Source organism: Saimiri boliviensis, chromosome 13, assembly GCF_048565385.1.
Source record: "Saimiri boliviensis isolate mSaiBol1 chromosome 13, mSaiBol1.pri, whole genome shotgun sequence".
In the NCBI taxonomy this organism is placed as follows: domain Eukaryota; kingdom Metazoa; phylum Chordata; class Mammalia; order Primates; family Cebidae; genus Saimiri; species Saimiri boliviensis.
In genome coordinates, this window is record NC_133461.1 from 85339991 (window position 1) to 85360764 (window position 20774).

The window sequence follows — 20774 nt, forward strand, 5'->3', positions numbered from 1 at the left end:
TGTTCTGCTGTGGCTTTTGGCCCTGTGTCACTCCTGCCCATCCCCTAAGGGCTGCTTTACAATTTTTAAAGGGGGGAACCTACAGTTCCCTCTAGACTGCCTGGGTCAGGGTCCTCTCACACAGTTCAGCAGGAGTTGAGGACTCCTCATCATGTAACAAGGGCTGGCCTCCCATGCAAGACAATGGCCCCTGACATCTCCTCATGCCATGTACAGAAAGTGTACACACACACCCCCTGTTGTCTCCCTTCCCCCCTACTTCTCTCTCTCAAACGTGCACACTCAGTCTTACACACAATCCCAGGGTCTTCTCAAGACCCTGTAAGAAAATTTAACACAATATACTTAACCAAACTGACCCTGGTAGTCTGTGCCAGAGACCGCGCTAAGCACTTCACATGGCCTGTGACATCTAAGGCAACATGGGCAACCCTGGGAATCTTCTCCAACGGAACTTAACAATAGTTATGACTATTACAATTCACTACCTACGGCCACACTGTTTGGGATTCTGCCATCGCTCTTCTTCAGGAGTGCTCTTTTAAAATGCGTGCGCCCCTGCACGGCTAACACTCATCTCCAACACTTAGCATGGTAACAGACTGAACAGGAGAGCACCAGACACCCAGAAAAAGTAGTAACTGAAGGGTAAAAATCAAATGGAATGCTAGAGAAAATGGTAACCACCGATAAAAATAATTTCCATCCTCTTCCATTTATAGATGAGAAAATGAAGGGCCAGAGGATTAAATACAGACAGAATTTATGTTCCCAGTACTGATGCCAAGGACAGGAAGACCTTGACTAGTCTCGGGTGGACACCCTGCCTGAAGCGCCAGCCCTTCTATGGTGGTGAGTGAGTAGCACAGGGTGAACTCTAACCTGACAGCAATGATGTATGTGCACGGTACCATCGTCTTTCTAGGGGCTAAATCCCACTATCATACTTGTGCTTATAAACAGTCATGAGAAGTGCTTAGCAGGTGACTGGCTCAATTAATGGTCACTATTGAAAGTAAATATCCGATGGTTTGACTGTTTTCTTCTCTGGGGAATGAAGGGGTAAGCCTAGACCAGTGGTTCTCAGGTTCCTGGACCATCAGCATCACCTGGGAACTTGTGAGAAATGCCGAAACTCTGGGAGGGGAGTCCAGTAAACTGCACTGAAAGCAGCCCTCCAGGTGATCACCAGGTACATGCTCAAGTCTGAGAGATGCTGCTCTTAATTAAGGTTTCAAAAAGTATGGCTGGAAGAACAGTGGTCTAGAAACGCTCTAATGTCAAGGACATTAGAGAGAAATGCACAGTCTGGTCCCTTTGGCAGATTCTTGATACACATCAGCACAGTAAAGCCTCTGAGAAGTTCCAAAATAAACCTGTCTGACTTGATCTAGACCTGTGCTGCCCAAGTTTATCTGACTGCGGAATCTCTGTATTATATAACAACTGTGAATACCTGTGGGTGTTGGGAAATGTTGGTCTGGAAGGCCCCCTTCCAGTGTAGCATTTGGTGGATCTAAGAGGCTGGGCTGTACCATTTGTATCCTTCAAGCTGGAAGACAGACCAGCAAACCAACTAGTGCTCTGATGTCTTCCCTACATGGAGCAGCTACAGATTTTCTCACATTGCCTAATACAGATGCTGTATCTGAATGCAGGTTTCCCCTGCACCATTCCGAAGTCAGCTCTCCCTCTTTGAACAAAACAGTTAAAAACAGTAGCTTGAACAAGTTGTTTTACACAAACAATGGGAATGTTATCTCAAACTAATGGGTTAATGTTTTGAAGGCATGGATATTCTTAGGCAGGTTTCTATGACTCTCCCCAAAATGAAACCCTGAAGTCCCCTGTGGGGTTCGTTCCCAGCACTGAGCCAACTGCAGGGAACCACTCACACAGTGACAACCTACCATCAACTCTGCCCCACTCGCTCCAGACCTCAGGATCCACTTTTGCGTAGCATCACCAAATAAAGCATGTCAGGCCATTACAGCAAGCTCTGTCAGAAGCTGCCAGGCCCAGCATAATCTGATCCAAGCAACTCCAAACTCACTGAATAGGCTGGAGGGATGATGCACAATACAAAAAGATTGTCTCCCTTATGGCGCTGACTGCAAGGTTCTTTTAAATAGCAGCCCTCACCTCCGTTTCTAATAAAGCACTCACCAAAACTGGAAGAACACTTTTTAGGAATTTCGATGCTGCATGAAGTGAGTCCCCCTTGTAAAGGGACCTGTCCTCTTCTCCCCACCCCCCCAGAATTGGCCGCCTATGCTCTTTCTCAGCAGACTCAGAGGCATGAAAATGTCATCAGCATTCTCTACTACCTGTCTGGCACCTAATACTCCTTGCCTAGGGCAATTAAACAAGTCACTATAACTAGGGAAAATGTCAAGACTGATGTGACTTGGTCCTTGGTTAAGGCTGCCATCTCACCTCCCGAACAGCTGGAAAAGAGGTGAGCCATAAACTCCTGGCTGGAAAGAGGCCACGCTCCACCCTGGCCTTGTGCTCTTGCAAGATCTTCCAGTCACAATGGCAGGTGCTGAGGTCCGAGCTCAGGCAGGGACAAGGTCTAGACCACAAGGACAAGGTCCTAGGACTGGGAATATATCCTGATAAGCCCGATCAGAGCTGAGTTTAATTAAACAGAAACCTCTAGGGAGAATTTTATCTCCTGGGATTTTAATACTTTTTTCCTGTCTGTCCTAAGCAAAAGCTAGGCTCTGCTTCCAAACAGGCATGTGAAATGTGCCCAGACATCTCAGAAGTTCACTCGAGATGCCACTTAGGTTAAAGGCACCCAAGCGTGTAACACCCTGTGTCAGATTAAGTCCACAGTGGTTGCTTATCATCCATATTTAATTCTGTCAGTCTGTTAATTTTTAACTATGTTTGCTATCAAGGGCCATTAGAGGTCCCCAGGAGCTGAGCTCAGTGAAGCGCATAGAACTTTGTGGCAGAATGCACGAAGCTTGAAGTTGGGGCGTCCCACTTTCCCATCCTGTTGCTGGATCTGGCCTTCCCCACTGGCAGCACAAATCCTGAATAAAACATGATTCCATTTGGAGTTGATTTTCCTTTTCCCTCACTGTCACAATGGGTTTTCTTCATGGAAAAGTTAACTTGCCCCTTTTATGAAGGCTACATTTTATAATTCCAAAGTTTCTGTGCAGCCTCAGTTTTGTTTCCAAAGCAGTTAAGAGTTCATACTTTCTGAATGGCATCTGGGTGCCCATTCCTATGGAAGGAAGCCAAAAACCCTGGGTACACAGCCAGCAGACCCAACCAGAGAGCCTTGTCTCGGGACAGACACACCACAGCCGCAGACCATTCTTGCCCTGGTTCCGGTGCTTCTCTTCTTTATCAAAGCAAAATGCCTGGGCCCTTAGGTTTCTCTCACTGGGGTCCTGGTCAGGAGTCCCTGTGTCCTCAGTGCTTCTCAAGCTTACAGGGAGGGCTCAGGGGCCTCTGGGCCATGCCAGATCAAATGCTGACAAAGGGAAGGCACTGGAAGAGCTATTTTAATCATAACTATGACTGTAAGCCAAACATGTTACTCTTTCTTGCAAAATAACGCCATGGAGTAGATGTTCATTCTTCCCATTTATAGACGAGGAAACTAAGGCTCAGGGCTGTTAAAAACAAACTTGCCTAAGATTCCAAATTTAGCAGAGCGGGTAGAAATGTCTTTACAATCATGTGTTTGATTTAAAAGCACCAAGTCCCAGTTAGGTGCCAGGCGCTCGGCAGCACCCGACTGTGACAGTTGGGACACAAGGTTGTTAAAAGCCAAAGGCACAGACGGCACTTCCAGGTGCAACTTGCTAGGATTCAGGGTTGGGCTCTTACTGCTAGTAAGGTCAGGGGAGAAGGTGCGCGGGATCTGAGTTTAACCTTTGCAAAGGACAAAATGGAACACACTTAGAAACCTGGAGAACAGTGCACCGAATGGAGAGCAATGCTGACCCCAGTCAGGAGGAAGCCCACGTAGAGATGTTCTGCCAATCCTGGCAATAATATTGTGATTTCTAGGGCCAAAGCCACACAGCCACATAGTAAGGGACTGATTCTGGTTTCTGAACAGCATTTCCTCCTAAAACTGCCCAACATGGAGAAATTTGGGCTTCAGTAGCAGCAGCTCTGAACAAAAGAACATCTCTCCCTAACACCCTGGACAGATGGTTTTAGAGGACGGCTTCTGAAGAGGCCAGTTAGGAGGCAGGAGACCATGCTGACGTCTCACTGTGAATGAGGAAGAGGTGGAGAGGGTCGCCAGGGAGAGAGCATCCTCCTGGCCGGGGGCAGATTCCTGGGTTTCATCACAGGACTGTGAAGAGAAGAATCTCCCCAAGTACAAGATGTAACTCCATTGCCTGGAAATGAGGCTGAGGAGAATCCTAGCAGAAGGACTGTTGGAAGAAAGAGCCAGAAAATACAGGGAGGAATGAGCTGGGTGACCTGTGGTCCTTTCTCCAGTTTCTCCGACAGGAAAGCAAGATAAAGCCACAGCTGGAAAGGTCAGGGACAGTGGGTTTGTGTAAAGTAACTCACAAGGGCCATTCCGTTTCTGGGATTCCAGCTGCCCAGTCCCCTCCTCCCCTGGATGTGTTTCCTGTCAGAAGGGTGTTCTGGTGGCCGAGTCCCAGCCTGGCTTGGGGAGTCTCCTCTTGGGGATAAGCTCTCCCAGTGCTGGCACAAGCTGTAAGGGCAGATGCTGTCAATTGGTGCTGTCGGTGGCATTCTCACGTAAATGCCTCATCTTACTTCCGTGATTCATTCATGCTTTCCAGTCTTCCATTTGGCTCCAGCCATGAGGTCTCTGCAGCCCCAATAGTGTCATCCACATGTGCTGGCTGTCCTGTGTCTTAACTGTCACTGCCTTGTGGGTAGCTCAGGCATAGTCCTGGGCTTCCTTCTCCTTATTGAAAATTCAAATGTCCCTAAGAAGATCCCAGAGAAGGGTTACCTTTAAAGCAAACATTTATGAAGCCTCTCTGATATGTTGGGTACTCTCTTAAGTGTTTACGTGAAGGATTATGTCCCTTTTCCTGAAGCCCAGAGAGGTTAAGGAACTTGCTCAATCGAGGTCGCACAGCATGTAAATGGCTGAGCTCATTTCTGGCCAGGGAGTTCCAGAGCCTGTTCCTTCCACCTACATTCCTGCCACGGGCTTAGAAAGGAAAACGCGGCACTGCAGAGCTCTCCTGAAAGGTGCAGCTCAGAGCACAGGCCCTGCCTCAGGAGGCAGACACAGAAATCACCCCTAGGAAGGGCCTGGGAAAGGAAAGGAGACCCGGCCCACTCTCACAGGAGCTGGGTGCCAGCTGTGAGCATGATCCCGGGCCTCCCTGCCCTCCCTTCCTGTGGGAGCTAAGCCAGGGGCTCCTAGAAAGCCTCACCAAACAGGAAACCAGGCAAGGCCAGCACTATCAGGAGATGAGCGCTCAAGGGGTGGCTTCTCTTCATAATCTGACCTTCACAGAGCTGTAGTTGGAAAGGTAAATGTCAGAGGATTAATAGTTTCATTTATGTCTGAAAACAATGGAAGGCCTTGGGCAGAAGAGCCCCAAAGGTAAACTCTGTAGTCCTCTAAACCATGGTTTTCCGGACAATCACAGCCATAGCCACAGCTCGGGAGCACACAGTACATACCTTCTGGAAGCCCAGGCCTCAAAGACAAGTAGGTCAGGGATCAAGGGTCAAGTGCTAAAGTGACCCGAGAGTCACAGAAGCAAGTACCCAGAATCTCTGGACTCCTACCTCACTGCTAGGTAAAGTGTTGAGGCCACCTTCTGGGGGCCCCAGACATGGCTCTGTTCACAGGATTCCCTGGAGGACCAACCACCCTTATAGCACTGACCACTGCCTTCTGTACAGGAGCTGGAAGCCAAAACCAGAGTCCTTGCCACGTGAGCCTCACATGTGCCTGGAGGGATCCACAGCTGTCTCGCTGCGGGGAGACTTCCAAGGAGCCGTGTGTGCACTGAAGCCCACACGCAGCGCTGCCCTCAATACAACCTCCCCAATACTCTACGTATTTCAAACATACCCAACACCAGTGCAGAAGCCCTTGTGTTTTTTGACTAAGTATTTTCTACAGGACATAGTGACGCAGATGCTTAACACAATCTGCTTTTTTTAAAATCTAGTTTTCAGGCTGGGCATGGTGGCGCATGACTGTAATCCTATCTACTTGGGAGGCTGAGGAAGGAGAATCACTGGAACCTGGGAGGTGGCGGTTGCAGTGAGCCAAGATCGCGCCACTGCATTCCAGTCTGGGCGACAGAGCGAGACTCCATCTCAAAAAAAAAAAAAATCTGGTTTTCCTAAGTATCCTGCTGCTGACAAGCAAATGTTCAGATACAGGGGCGGTGGGGACAGCCCTGCAGTTCAGGTGGTCCACCACTATTCCCAGGCCCATCTAGTCTGTGAGCTCCCTTCGCGGTTAACCTATGCCTCTCTTCCCACGGTCCACTTCTATATTCATTTTGGATTTAACCTTTAAAATTTTTCCGGTGTGTCACAGGGCCCTCCCAAGGGGCATGTATGCCTCGTCCTCAGGCAGTCTATGTTATAATTTAAAACCTTTGGTTCATGTACAGGTAAGCCGCACAAGCAGCCTATTAGAAATCCGAGAGAACTGCTGTTAATCTGGACAAATGAGGCCTCTGAAAAGCCGTAAGGTAACCAGGGTTTTCTCTCTCAGTCCTACTTACCTGCAGAAGCTTCTGGCCCACATTGTGACTCTGCGTGAAGTAGAGGGTGCATGGTGGTGTGTTTCGAGAATGTGGTAAGGACAGTATACTTTACTGACTTTCCTCTCTGCTCCATCACAACAAGACTAAAAGCAAAACGCGAACTCCAATCTAAGAAGCGGAAGTGTGTGAATGTGAGGTGACAGCAACAGCTGTATACTCTCTTCAGCGTATAACTTTTTTGAAAACAATGGATGAAAGCTTCCTCCCCTAATAAATTTCAAATACCAATGACCTTGAAAATAAACTGGTCACTTTTTAAAATGTTAATGATCTTCTTAGCAATCAGACGTTTGCTGCAAAGGGTTGCTCTTTCATCTCTAAACATTGTTAGTACTGAGGCTTTCAGTCCTATCACCTTAACCAATAATTTCTAAAAAATGGGATCTGATGGCAAATAAGCATCTTTACTTTACAGCTGGGAAATCTGAAGGGGTACCAGACCACAACTGAAGCCGGGGCAGGGCTAGAAAAGTGACTCAACTTCTTTCAACGATACTTTGTCTCCTGGTCTTCCTTCCGGTGGATCACAGTGGGAAGAGTGGACAACGCGTCCATTCGTTTCACATGGGCTCCCCTAGCTATACCCGCCATCTCTGCTGAAGTGAGGTCTCCTGATGGATGAGACGCTTCCAACATGGAGCTCTTGGTGGCTCTTCCAGCAGCCCAGGCAGAGAAAAGCAGCAGCGGTGTGGCCTCAACTCCAGGATCTGGTCTCCCAAGGAAGCTCGTTCTGAGTCCTTCCATGTAAAATAGACTTGGTGTCACGGGCCCAATTCTCCCACCACCTCAGTCAAAGAGTAACACCTTTGCTCCAAAACTGCATCACCATGAAAACAAAACGCTGCAGTCTACTTGAGATCATTTTTGCTCTGATTAAAATTTTTATTGAAATCTCTCAAAGGTCGTCAAGAAATAGTTTTTGCAAAAGGGGGGAAAAATAGCTAACAAACAAATTCAACATGGGAGCTCCCTCTGCTGGTCTGCAGTAGGTTGGTATGTTACAAACACATTCCCAGAGACAAATCTAATTTGCTGGAGAAGTGGACAAAAGACAGGTGTGTTGGGCTTTGCCTCAGGAGAGAAACACTAGAAGAAAAAAAAAATCCATGTCTCAAAATAGAGCATAACATTGCTAAGAAAAACAAAATTATTTAAAGACTCTCCAAAGATATTATAAGATTTCCAAAACAAAAACTGAATTATCCAATATGGGGAGATGCCCTGTAAAAGCTCCAGTCTGCTCTACCTCCAGTTAATAAAGATTCTCTTGGGCCCTTTGGGTGAAGGTTAAATGCTGATTCCCTTGTCTTTGCCTCCAAGTCTCTTCTTATAGGCTTCCCATCTACTTAGAGAAGAAAGATCCAAGGAGTCACTGGAGTGAAGCCTTCCCAAAATTCCATTAAAAAGTAAGTCTGTGGTGAGCCAGCACCTCGGAGTGGAAAGAGCCAGGCCTGGGAGTCAGGTGACCTGGGTCTAGTCATGGTAGAGCCACTTCAGATTGTGGGTAACTCCCTCCATCTTCTTAGGCCTGATTCCTCATCTGCAGAATGGGCCAGACCAGCTGATCTGTAAAGCCTCTACTAGTTCATTCTGATTCTCATACTGGACAAATAAATTTAAATGACCATATTTGTTCATAGAGTCCATGACTGCCCTGGGAATGACTCCAAACAAGAAGTGGCGTCGAACACTGGTATCAGATGAGAGTCCCAACAAATCTGGGACCAGTGTGGCAGAGCTAAGTGGATTCCAGTTTGGAAAAATCTCAAGACCAAGGAAGAAGTCTCAGGGGAGAGTGCCACCACGGGCAAGGCATCCCATTAAGTCAAGTGACTGAGTCCATCTAATCTCGGCACTGTCTCTCCCCATCCTTCCTCACAATTGCATATGCTTTCTAATCTCTTGAGACGCTTTAGGCCCTTCTCTTAGCATATCCTATCTCCAGAATTACTTCTGATTTTACCCATTACATGAATGAAGAATGGGCAGATGTCAAGGCCAAAGCCACCATTCCCAGTACTTTCCGGCTGTTGTCAACTCTTGATTATCCAGGGTAATGGTGAAAGGCTTTGTTGGTGACCAACCAAAGCCATGGCTATTCAGAAGACTATGTAAACATGCATTGTTTCATGATACTTACTAACATTTGCCTTGATTGCCACATGATCTGTACCTAGCAGTCTAGCAAGAGGAGAGACACCGTCCAGGGCAGGGGTGGGAGGTGGCAAGTAAAAGGGGCTCTAGTTGCCCCATGTCATCCACGTATTTATCCACAGCCCGCTAACAAAGATCCTAATGACTCAGCAGAAGACTCCTACAGGTTTACATGTTATCCCCTCTCCCCATTACCTGCCAGTTGTAAGGGTTCCCAAGCACTGACACGGAAAAAGGAAGAAAAAGCAGCAGGGGAAGGAGAGACCAAAGGCACAGGTAATCCTGCTCCTTTATGTTTGGTACCATGTACTCTTACCACCACCACCTACACTTTTTTCTTCACTATTTGTAGTACTTTCTCCCTTCTCCCGACACAAAGGGCAATCATTACTGGGGCCCAGGCGCCAAGGGCAGCCCCAGGAAGCCGGGTCGTCAATGCACACCCAACACGTTGGTAACTCAGCGAAAAGAATTAAAAGATGTTCAGCCAACAACAATCTTGACCCCATGGCTTTCAAGAACCCTTGCTGGGGGCTGCTTCTAGGTGGTCTTTATCGACAGTGAGTTCTGTACAACATAAAAGAGTTTTAAGTCAGAAGGAAGTTTTCTGGGAAGCTGTTTATTTCATCCAGCCTTGTAAACAAACACTGAGCAAAACAAACAAAAACTCCACCTGTCCAGCCTAATCATCTTTAAAAATTTAAAATTTAAGGGCCGAATTACACATGCAGAAAGACAAATGAAACCTACATAGGTACTTTCTATTTATTTGTTACTGGTCATCAATCTTTGCAGACCAAAGAACGAGTGATTATCTCCAAAGGTGAATCTTTACGTTGATTACTACTACTTGCACTCAAAGCGAAGCTAAGAGAAATATTTTCTCCAAGGGGAGAGAAAGTGTTAGTACATAGACAGTAGTCTTTGTGGAGAAACAGGAAGTTTGTTTATAAAAATCACGCTATTTTTAACTAAGAAAGAAAGCTAGTCAGAAAAGAGAGCTCTACCTTGACCTATAATTCCATCTTAGACACTGCATTATGCCGCCTTTTCTACAGGGTTTCCTCAAAATGGAGAGAAGGAACCCTTAATCTTTCCTGTAACATATTTAAGAAAGTACAATCTTGCCCCAGAAGCTTTCCCTTTGGTCATAGATTCTTCTTACAGTACACCAGAGTGGAAACCTCTCAACACACAGAAACACGCACAGACGCACATAACTCCTGCTCCTAGCACACACCTTCCTCTGTAGCCCTTCCACACAAGGTACACACATATACACTCTGGTGATGCCCTCTAGCTAGCTGGGAGCCAGGTGGATAAACTTGCCCCAGTCCCTCATGTGCAATATGAGGTGAGATCATTAAGGAAGAGAGGTGTCACTTGGGGCAAACATCAGGCAGTGGGTGATATCATTGCTGTCAGACGATCCTCATAAGTCCTGAAGGAGTGTCAGCTTGATTTAGAGGGAATCATTAATCTCTTGAAGGTGGATCTGTTAGCTGGATAGGTGTTAGTTGTATGGTGTGCTCTGGGGAACCAGGTTTGAAAGGACTGGTGGTGGAGTGAGTGAAGTCGTGGCCGATGGGTATAAATTACCTGGGCATGCAGTGAAGCGGGATAGGTGAAAGCAGGAGGAGGTAGAGCAGGCGCTAACTCCGCTGGGTACAGAGGGTACGGGGCCCACACTTCAGGGCTACTGGGGTAAAGTGCAGGCACTGTGAGCTCATCTGCAAGAAAAGAATAAGGCAAGAGTTAGTGGTTACCAAACAGCTAGTTTCAAATCAGAAAACACAACACCCAATAACCCCAAGCCCCAATCAATGTCAGAAGTCAAATTACTCTCATTCTTTTAATAACCTGTTGTTGGCTTTGGTCCCACAAATGCTAAGCAAAGGAACGAAAAATATAACATAAGAAAAGCAACAAGCATCTGCTGCCTGTCTGGCCTGCTGAGATCTCAGGCTTGGCCTCTGCCTTGGACACTCTGATGTCTTTCCAACTGGAGCTGGGGAACCCAAGAACAGTGGGAATTTCCTGCACAAAACAGAAAATGTGGCCCTCTGAGGAAAAGGGAGAGAAAGAACTAATAAAGGATATCCCCTAAGAACCCACTGCAGGGCCACTGGGAAAACAATGGCTTTAACGGCAGGGCCTCAACAGACCAGAACTGGAAGTCTTTTCTGTTTATTGGCATAATTACTATTGACAAGTCAGTCATGATCATCAAGCGTTTTCCATTTAGCCCTCAGAAGAACAGGGACAAATACTGTGACCATGGGGCATTTAAGATTCTAAAAATTCAGAGAAGTGAAAGATCTGAGAATCCTGATTAAAACTAAACTCCACAAAGATGTAAACTGGAACATTTCCAGTTGCTCTTCAGACTAACTTTCATGGGAAAAAAGTGAGTCATATTGCCAAGCGCCTGGTCTAAGTGTTGCTCAGGCAGCTCCAATTCCACTCAGGTCAGGCTGCAGTTGGCCAGATGGAAGGGCAAGTGCCTGGGCCTCCGATGTATCAGGAAGCAATCCATTAGAAGTAACAGCAAACACCATGAGCGAGCTTCTCAGGAAAGGCAAAATAACATCAGTCAATAAGCAAGGAATCTGGGCCCTGTGAAGCAGCAATCTCAATATGTGCTTTTATCACCTGTCAAAATCTGAAATCAAGTTTGCCAAGGACGTTATCCAGGACTGCTGTGGGAGTCAGCAAAAGGTGATTGGATAAAGTCATTAGTAACTCTGCCTTTGAGGACTTTCCTTAAGTCTACAGTGCATGTGACCCAAGGTCAACAGAGTCACTTTATTCCTTCCCACCATCTCAGCAGTCATTGTCCAGGCCCAGTGTCTCAGCATCCCTCCCATTCCCCCAAAGTCTTCAATACAGAAAGTGGGCTAGCAACAGAAAACTGCTTTGCTCGGTATGCTGTGGGACTGCTCTATGGAGAAACCAGAAAGTAGTAGAGACTGTGGGTAAATGTGGATCTGGTCGGCTGGAGGTAGGTGAGGCTTCCCCACAGCCGGCGTGCAAGGTATGAGCTTCTCTCAGGACGGTAGGGAGTCAAGAGCTGACTGAAGATGATCTGTTCAGAGAGCAGCTTGTACCCATTCCCAGATATGATGGGACGCAAAAATGTGGTGTAACATACTGCAACTGGTTGACCTTCCTGATTCCCTCCTTCTCTGAGACAGTAAAAGGTACCTCCTCAGGCCTTGGTAATGGAAAAACAGACTGCCTGTGTATCTAACTGGGAGAGATGAGCCCCTAAGAGTAGACTGATCATTATTATTTAGTCAGGGTAACAACAGTATCACCAGAGTCCTTAAAATGATCAGGTTCACAACATCTACTTCAAGTTCTGGGGTGCGCAGGTGCCTGTAGCCCAAGGCTTAGGGACCCCTCTCAGAGGGGCTGGGAGGAGCTTAATAGATCCCTGTGCTTCCTGTTGTGATGAGACCGTGTGATTCCCAGAGTAACTCATCTGGGAGACCAGCTAGTGGAAACTAACTGCTGCCAGAACCGATGCCTTGAATTTTAAACAAACAACCATTCTCAGGAATGGCAAGCTATTATGGTTGCTGTTATTTTAGCTTCCAGGCTATTTTAAGACATTCTGAGCCTTTTAAAAAAGTCAAGCCTCAGTACACTCATCTGCAGCCCATGCTTGTCTGTTCCCACTGTGATAGCAGAAGACTGTAAAACTGATCCATACAACTGATTCCAACTGACAGAACCCTCAGAGGGAACACGCTTGGCCTGCAGCCTGTCAGTGGTCCTTCCTCATCTTCCTGCCTCACAGGAACTGGTTAACTGGGGCAGGGTGGGTAGAGATGGTTACCTGACCAGTGGTTGCTTCCTTTAGAAACTTTTAAAAATAAAATGAGTATGTCCTTTAAGATATCATCCTGAAGAGATAAGCAACAGAGATAAGCTGGAATCAGATTTCAATGTTAGCCTGACTGACAGAATTTATGATTTCCAGACCGTTCTCTATTTTTATCCTGAAGCATTACTTTCCCTTGGTTCTTTACTGATGCTTTGAGACAATTCACCATTAACATTTGCATAAAACCTAGCCCAACAGAAAAGAGGATTTGCTCTGAAATTCCCTAAACTCAAAATTTCTTAGTAATAGTAAAGTAGGTAGTAAGGCAGAGGCCTAGAAGAGATTAAGGTGAACTTACACTTGATAAATCCCTTGATACATCTTATCTCTCTCTCTCCCTTCTCCCCTCATGAAGGAATGTGGAGTTACCATAAATGTCAAAAGATATGTGGTCTGACCAGGTCAGGATCACACCTAAAGCAGTCCTCACAGACACCTACCTTTTCAGTATGAGCCTGAGCACTCGCCTAACACGCACACATGCCCCTCCTTTGACGGAAAGGGGTATTAAAGCAGAATAAGCTTTTTTCGTTTGTTTGCTTTTTCATTGCTTGCGAAAATTACAAAAGCTAGAGAGACAGGTTTCCACAGCGTGATCCCTTCACAAGGACTCCCACTGAAGGAGCAGGCAAGGCCCTGATGGGTTTCACCTTCCTGAGTCACTGGCCATCCTGCTCAAACTTTGTAGGATGGAAAGCTGAAAAAAGAAGACAAAGATTGCTGCTCAAGGCCCACTTGGATGATTTGGAGTTTAGGGAGGGGGTGAGAGTCCTCTTGACAAAAGAGGCTCTTGACCACCCAGAGTGAGCCAGGCCCCACTGAGCAGAAAGAGGGCAGATCAAGAGGCCAGGGCTTTTTTTGTCTGGGTCTAATCCGTCCCTCCTGAGAGGCTGGGCAAATCCTTTCCCATTGCACCAATCTGGCTACATCTTTTCTTTCTTGCACCTTCTGAGGATAATGTTGAGGGCTCACAATATACATCTGAATAGGCTTTTTTTCTTAGCATGAGAATATGCAACCAGAAGAGCTCAAATTGGATTCTGAAAAACAAGGACTAGAAACTTCCAACCCCAACCTGTAATCCCTTTGAAAAGAAAAAACTGTGAGCTTCTGATGAAGGTTTAAGCCTACAGAGCTTGGGAAGATCACCTAGTCAGCCCTTTTGCTTTAGACGAGGAAACAGATGCAGAAAGGTGAAGCTTCCAGTCTGCAGTCACACTGAGAGAGAGAGAAACAAGAATGACTCTTAGAGACAACTGAGAGATGGAAGAACGGGGAGAACCTTTAATGGTTAAATATGGCCATATATCTCTGAGTTTAGTTGGTAACACAAGGTTTTTTTTGCCTCCTGAAAATGTCTATTTGGAAATATTGCACAGCAACCTCATGCTCAACATACCGAAAACTAAATACTCTCCTTCCAATGACCTCTCCTCGTTGGCTCTGGATTTCATTAAGATGCTACCTTCCACTCAGCTGCTAAAGCCACAAACCTGGTGGTCACCCCATTCTCCCTCTCATTTAATCTTTCATCAAGGTCCTGCTGAATCTATCCCCATGATCCAGTTTGATCTTCAACACCACTACTGGATTACTGAAAAGGCCTCCTTAAAAGCCTTCCACACTGAAGTCAAGACAACTTTAAAAATACACAGTTTGGCCACGTGCAGTGGCTTACACCTGTAATACCAGTGTGCTTTGGGAGGCAGAGGCAAGAGGAGAAAGATCACTTGAGGCCAGGATTTGAGACCAGCCTGGGCAACACAGCGAGACCCTAATAAAAAAATATTAGCCAGGCCTGGTGGTGCATGCCTTTACTCCCAACTACTAGGGAGGCTAAAGTGGGAGGCTCACTTGAACCTAGGACTTACTTGAGGTTGCAGTGAGCTGTGATTATGCCACTGCACTCCAGCCAGGACAGCAGAGTAAGACCCTATCTCTAATTCAGTCATGTCACTCCCACTTAAAACCCTTCTCTATGATTTCCTCTTGTTCTGTGGATACTGTCTGAACTCCATGTAATGGCCTGTAAGACCGCAAATGATCTGGCCCTCATCCACTCTCCAGCCCCGATTCTCCCTCATGGCCTGGGATCAGTCACTTCCAAGGCATGACTATGCCTGCTTCTCTCCTATACACTGCTCTCTCCACCAGGGGCACTCTTCTCCCCTCCTTTTGCCTGGCTTACCTTTCTCCTCAGTTACTTACTCCTTCCACCCATCTTAACTCTTGAGTGTATTCCACTTAGATGCCACTTCTAGTCTAGAAGATTGCTTTCTCTGTGCTCTACCACATCCTGCACCTCCCCAGACACAGCAGTTACCTCCTGGACGGCAAGCTCTTATTCTTGCTCACCAGTGCCTACCACCATATAATAAGACAGTATCAAGAAATCAACCATTTGGGCATGAGAATCACTTGAACCTGGGAGATTCAAGCGAAATGAACCTTGAACCAGGACATTTCAGTGAGCTGAGACCGCACCACTGCACTCCAGCCTGTGCAATGAACCGAGACTCTGTTAAAAAAAAAAAAAATATATATATATATATACACACACACACACACACACACACACACACACACACATACATACATACATACACCACTTGCTTTATATTTGAGAAAATGAATGAAGAAAAATACTTCCATCCTGCCTTCAGGTGAAGAAATAGCCAGACTGAGGGTTAATTCAATTCTGGGTGGGAGAGGTCTCGTCTCACAGTTCAGGGTCCTTTCTATACACCACCCTTTCCTCCCTGGGATGGGTGATGCTCGACTGCTGCTGGTGAGGACAGGGCCCTGGAATGCAGGTGGTCTTTAGGTCTGGCTTTTAGCATACTCAATTTGCTAAAATAAGCTCAGGGACAGAGTCTTCTAGTAGAGCTTGCCTTGTAGATGAAGAATTTGGCCAGGAAAAACAGCAGCCATGACACAGAAAATCCATACATGATGAAAAATTCCATTTTTAATAGGAATAATATTAATTTTGAAACAAGAAAAATAAATCAAGGATTCTGTTAGCAATCAACTCCCACTCACATACCTCAGCAAGTAGTTGATCCATGCCTGTTAAGTAAGCCCTTCAAAAATCAGCCATACAAGGCCCACTTTTTTAAGGACTAGCCTATTCAGACACACTCATCTGATGTCAGGACTGAGAATGTTGCCCATGCCAGCTCCCATGGCACAGGGCAGTGCACACTAGCGCCTGTGATGGGGTAAATGGTGTTACCCTAAATTCACATCCACCTGGAACCCCAGTATGTAACTGTTTTTGGAAACAGGGTCTTGCAGATGTACTTAGGGATCTTGAGACAAAGGCAGTGACTGAAATGGTTATGTCTACCAGCCAAGGAATGCCTCAGAGGATCCAACATGGCTGACACCATGAGTTCCAATTTCTGGTCTCCTAAACTGTGAGAGAACAGATTTCTGTCCGTTGAAGACACCCAGTTTCTGGTAATTTCTTGTGGCAGCCCTAGGGAACTAATATAATATAGTTCCCATAGAATATCAGACACATTCACTGGCTCACCAAGAAGACAAATGTAAATGAAGATTTTTATGAAAGAAGCTAATGAAAAGATTGAGTGTTGCCAGGCATGGTAGCTCATGCCTATAATCCCAGCACTTTGGGAGGCCATGGTGGGTAGATCACTTGAGGTCAGGAGTTCAAGAACAGCCTGACCAACATGGCAAGACCCCATCTCTACTAAAGATAAAAAAATTAGCCAGGCATAGTGGTAGGGGTCTGTAATCTGGTTACTCAGGAGGCTGAGGAAGAAGAAACACTTGAACTTGGGAGGTGAAGGCTGCAGTAAACCAAGATTGCACTGCACTCTAGCCTGGGTGACAGAGTATGACTCCATCTCAAAAAAAAAAAAAAAAAAAAAAAAAGCCAGGTACAGTGGCTCACGCCTGTAATCCCACCACTTTGGGAGGCCGAGGTGGGTAGATCACAAGGTTAAGAGATCGAAACCATCCTGGCCAACATGGTAAAACCCTGTCTCTATTTTTAGAAAATACAAAAATTAGCTGGGAGTGGTGGCAAGCACCTGTAGTCCCAGCTACTTGGGAGGCTGAGGCAGAAGAATTGCTTGAATCCGGGAGGCGGAGGTTGCAGTGAGCCGGTATCACGCCAATGAACTCCAGCCTGGTGCCTGGTGATAAAGGAAGACTGTCTCAAAAAAAAAAAGGCAGTAAAAAGCTCAAAGGAAGTGTTTTTCACCACCCAGCACTAGTTACCACGGCAACTTTTGTGTTTTGTACAGGGAACCAACTGTACGACGGGCTGCAGACATGAGGAGCAATCAAGTCTTGGCTTGGCTCTCCACTACTTGTGTCTTCTATCATGGACCTTGGTCATTTCCATTGTTTCAACTATTAATTCTATTTAGGATAATTCATAAGCATATAGCTTTGATTTCTGCTCCAACATAAACACCATAAACTCATCAAACTCAACTCATTGAGAAGCGCACTTACTGTCATTCATAAACCAATTCCTCTTTTTACCTCCGACATTTTTATTTATCCCTTTTACTCAGGCTAAAGCTCCCATCACTTCCCATGTCCAAACAATTGCTAAGTCCTATAACAATAAAGACGACAAAGATAACAATAGTGATGATAGCAGCAATAACGACAGTAGGAGCTCGTGTCTACTGGGCACATTCTGTGCACCAGTGATCTTCATGGGAGGCATTAGCAGGAGCTCCTTTTACCTTAAGAGAAAGCTGAGACACAGCAAGGTTAAATACCCAATGACTCACAGCATGTCATAGAGCCAGAATGTAAATCAATCAAGGTCATGAGCCCAGACCCTTTACTTCCGCACTTCACTGCCTCTCCATGTTCAGGATCTCCATTCACTGATGATAAAGACATCGTCTCTGTCTTTCTCATTCCCATCCCTACTTCTACTACCCAAATGCAGGTTCTCAGCTGGACTGACTTTAACTTCCGCTGTCTCCCCACTCCACTATTTCTCTAATACATACTGCAGAAGCAGCAAGATCCAAAACAGATCCCAAAAAAGTAAGCTGGTCTTGATTCAACTGAACCAGAGTCACCTTCTCTCCATTTAATGATTTTCCACTGTTCTTCTGACCAGTCACTGCTCTGATTGTTGTTTTCTTCCTTTACTAACCAGGTCTCCAAGGCAAAGCAACCGTGTGATGCAATCTAGGATCTGCTCTCTAATCTGAGAGGTGAAGGGAACCCTGAGCATGAGCAGGAAGAAAACTGTTCCTCTGGGAACTTAAGCCACTACTGTTACCTACTCTTACCCATCACATGGAACATTTTCATTCCTCTTCCTTCCCATGCGCTGCAGCTGCTGGGATGAGGGTTACCCAGAGTTTCCCCAGGCAAGCCAATTCCTAGACATTCACAGATTGAAGATTCAAAGTGTCCGCCAGCCTCACTGTGAGCCTGGATTTCCTGACAATTGCAATCAAGTCTGGAAGTTTAACAGGAGCTACATTTTCAGAAACTAATGGTTTTATGCCATATAAACACAAGAAAATCTGCTCAGTCCCACTCTACTAGAGACCTGGGTAAGCTTCCTGAATGACCGTGCCCTTCCTTTCACACACCACATGCCCCACTTTTTCTAGTGGGGAAACATGCTGTCTGTCCTCTTTTGTTGTCCCAGACCATCTTTTCTGTGGTAGATAATTTAGATTACACAGGGCTTCGGTATTATACATGAGAATGACCGTGTGGCTCATCTCTGGCACTAGCCCATGTCCAATGTTAATAAGGATGTTTATACAGTATATGCTTTGTGAAAAATACTTCACAGACTTTAACTTCTTTAATTTCCAGAATATCCTTATGAGGTATGTACAGCTATTATCATTTCCACCTCAAAAATGGAAGATGCTAAGGGCTTGGAGAGACTGAGACAAGCCTCAGGCTGTGCAGCTAAGAGGGGTAAAGCCATGATGCACATATAAGCAATATGGCTCTAGAGAGCCCATGCTTTTAACCACTACATTATCCGTGAATCTACCGTGATGGTTTTGTCCAGCTAACAAACACCTTCCCCCAAAACTATAATGCTTTACTTCTATACAAGCTAGAAAAGACAGGTTCAGGTATCTGTACAAACAAAAAAGAAACACTACCTTCAGGGTAAGTGAACAGCACAGGGGTTACTTCAAAAACATAAAAATTCTGATCTGCTTCTCTACGTCATGGTCACACACACACACACACACACACTTTTAAGAGCTGGATCTTGCTATATTGCCCAGGTTGTCCTCAAACTCCTGAGCTCAAGTGTTTCTCCTTCAATCTCCTAAGTAGCTGGGACTCCCGGTATGTACCACCATTCCTATAATAAATATTTAAATTTATTTTTAAAATCTGTAATAAAAAGAAAAGCATGCCCCTAAGATAGTTTTGACACAAGCTGTATGTGTAAGAGCACTGAGTAAGGGTGAAAGAAGACTTGAAAAAGTGCAAGTTTAGAAGATGGAGATGATATATGAAAAATATCAACTTGTGCTTCACTGACAATACTACAAAGAGTAGAAAAGGAAAAAAAATAAATTTCTTCTAAAATAAAAAACTATTTTAGGAACTACATCTTCAGGGCAACTTGAATCTATGATTCAGCTGAAAATTAACTTCTTTTTAAATAAAAAATTATAAACAAAAATAGTGTTTCAGTAAAACTTTTGTCACTCACACACCTCTTCTGGCACACATCTGTTATTTGGTGAGAGAGGGAGGGCAGCAAGGGAGAAAGATGGTTATGATAGTAAGGGGAGGCATAGGTGTCTTTTTAATGAAATTGCTGCTTGGGCACATCGCTATCCACAAAAAGAGATGATCTTTTTGAGATAGTGCAGGGCCCGTGTCTGTTGTGCTTACTGCTCTATCTCCAGTACCTAGCATAGTGCATGTTATATAGGAGACATTCATTCATTAGTTATTAATTTATTTTAGAGACAAGGCCTCACTATGTTGCCCAGGCTGCAGTATAGCAGCTGTTCACAGGTGTGATCATCAGTGCGTACTCTATAGCCTCAACTCCTGGGTTCATGTGATCCTCTCCTCAGCCTTCTAGGACCTTGCCAAGCTTTCAGAAATAAACATTTTTAAGGACCTCAATACACCTAACTGTGCTGTTTGAATGTATAATCCCCAAAGTAGTAAGTAATATTTGCACCAATTTTTAATATAACAATACTAGGAATCATCCTCAAAAACAAAACAGGGCACATGCTTGTAATCCCAGCTACCCCAGAGACTGAGGATCACCACTTGAGGCCAGGAGTTCAAGGCCAGCCTAGACAAACATAGTGACACCCTCTATCTAAAAAATAAAATGTTATTAAGGTCTATAATTTTAATGTAGATTTCTTTGATAGTTAATAAAGCTGATTTAATGAACTTTGAATTTCTTGGTTGGGACTCTTATTGGGACAGGTGCTGTCTTAAAGAGTCTTCATGAAGACACACAGCTCTCTTGAAAATCTAGTATAGACCAGATATCCTTTCTTATACCTCCCAAGACAGCCTAGGTGTACCCTGAATACTGCAACTACTGCTTATATGAAAAATAACCTTTTACTGTGTCAAAGTCATTCACAAAGCTGTAATCACCTATCCTTAGCACCTATGTCTGGCACACAGAAAATATTCAAGAAAAGTTCCTGGCCAGGTGTGGTGGATCACCTGAGGTCGGCACTTCGAGACCAGCCAGACCACGATGGGGAAACCCTGTCTCTACTAAAAATAAAAAATTAGCTGGGCAACATGGCACATGCCAGCTACTCGAGAAACTGAGGCAGGATAATCGCTTGAACCTGGGAGACAGAGGTTGTGGTAAGCCGAGATCGCGCCATTGCACTCCAGCCTGGGCAAAAAGAGTGAAATTCCATCTTTAAAAAAAAAAAAAAGAGAGAGAGAGAAAAGTTCCTTAAAATTAACTGATATTACAAAGTGCCTCCAAG

The 20774-nt window shown here is 45.3% G+C and overlaps 1 protein-coding gene and 1 long non-coding RNA gene across 7 annotated transcripts in view; one reads left to right on the forward strand and one right to left on the reverse strand.

Moving 5' to 3' along the window:
- Nucleotides 1-18851, forward strand: part of LOC104652893 (uncharacterized) — a 23762-nt gene extending 4911 nt beyond the window's left edge. Inside the window, exon 2 of the long non-coding RNA XR_012513215.1 lies at nt 723-18851. This is a non-coding gene — a long non-coding RNA (uncharacterized LOC104652893). The remainder of the gene's footprint in view (nt 1-722) is intronic.
- Nucleotides 1-20774, reverse strand: part of RBPMS (RNA binding protein, mRNA processing factor) — a 189543-nt gene that overhangs the window by 9997 nt on the left and 158772 nt on the right. For 3 of the 6 annotated variants that reach the window (XM_074383903.1, XM_074383905.1, XM_074383904.1), the window contains exon 6: nt 10515-10645. In XM_074383903.1, the coding sequence (XP_074240004.1) occupies nt 10515-10645 (131 nt within the window). Of the gene's footprint in view, nt 1-7619; nt 7848-9307; nt 9483-10367; nt 10646-20774 lie in introns of those variants that run through there. The other 3 variants (XM_003938090.4, XM_074383906.1, XM_010348674.3) reach the window with 3 other exon arrangements.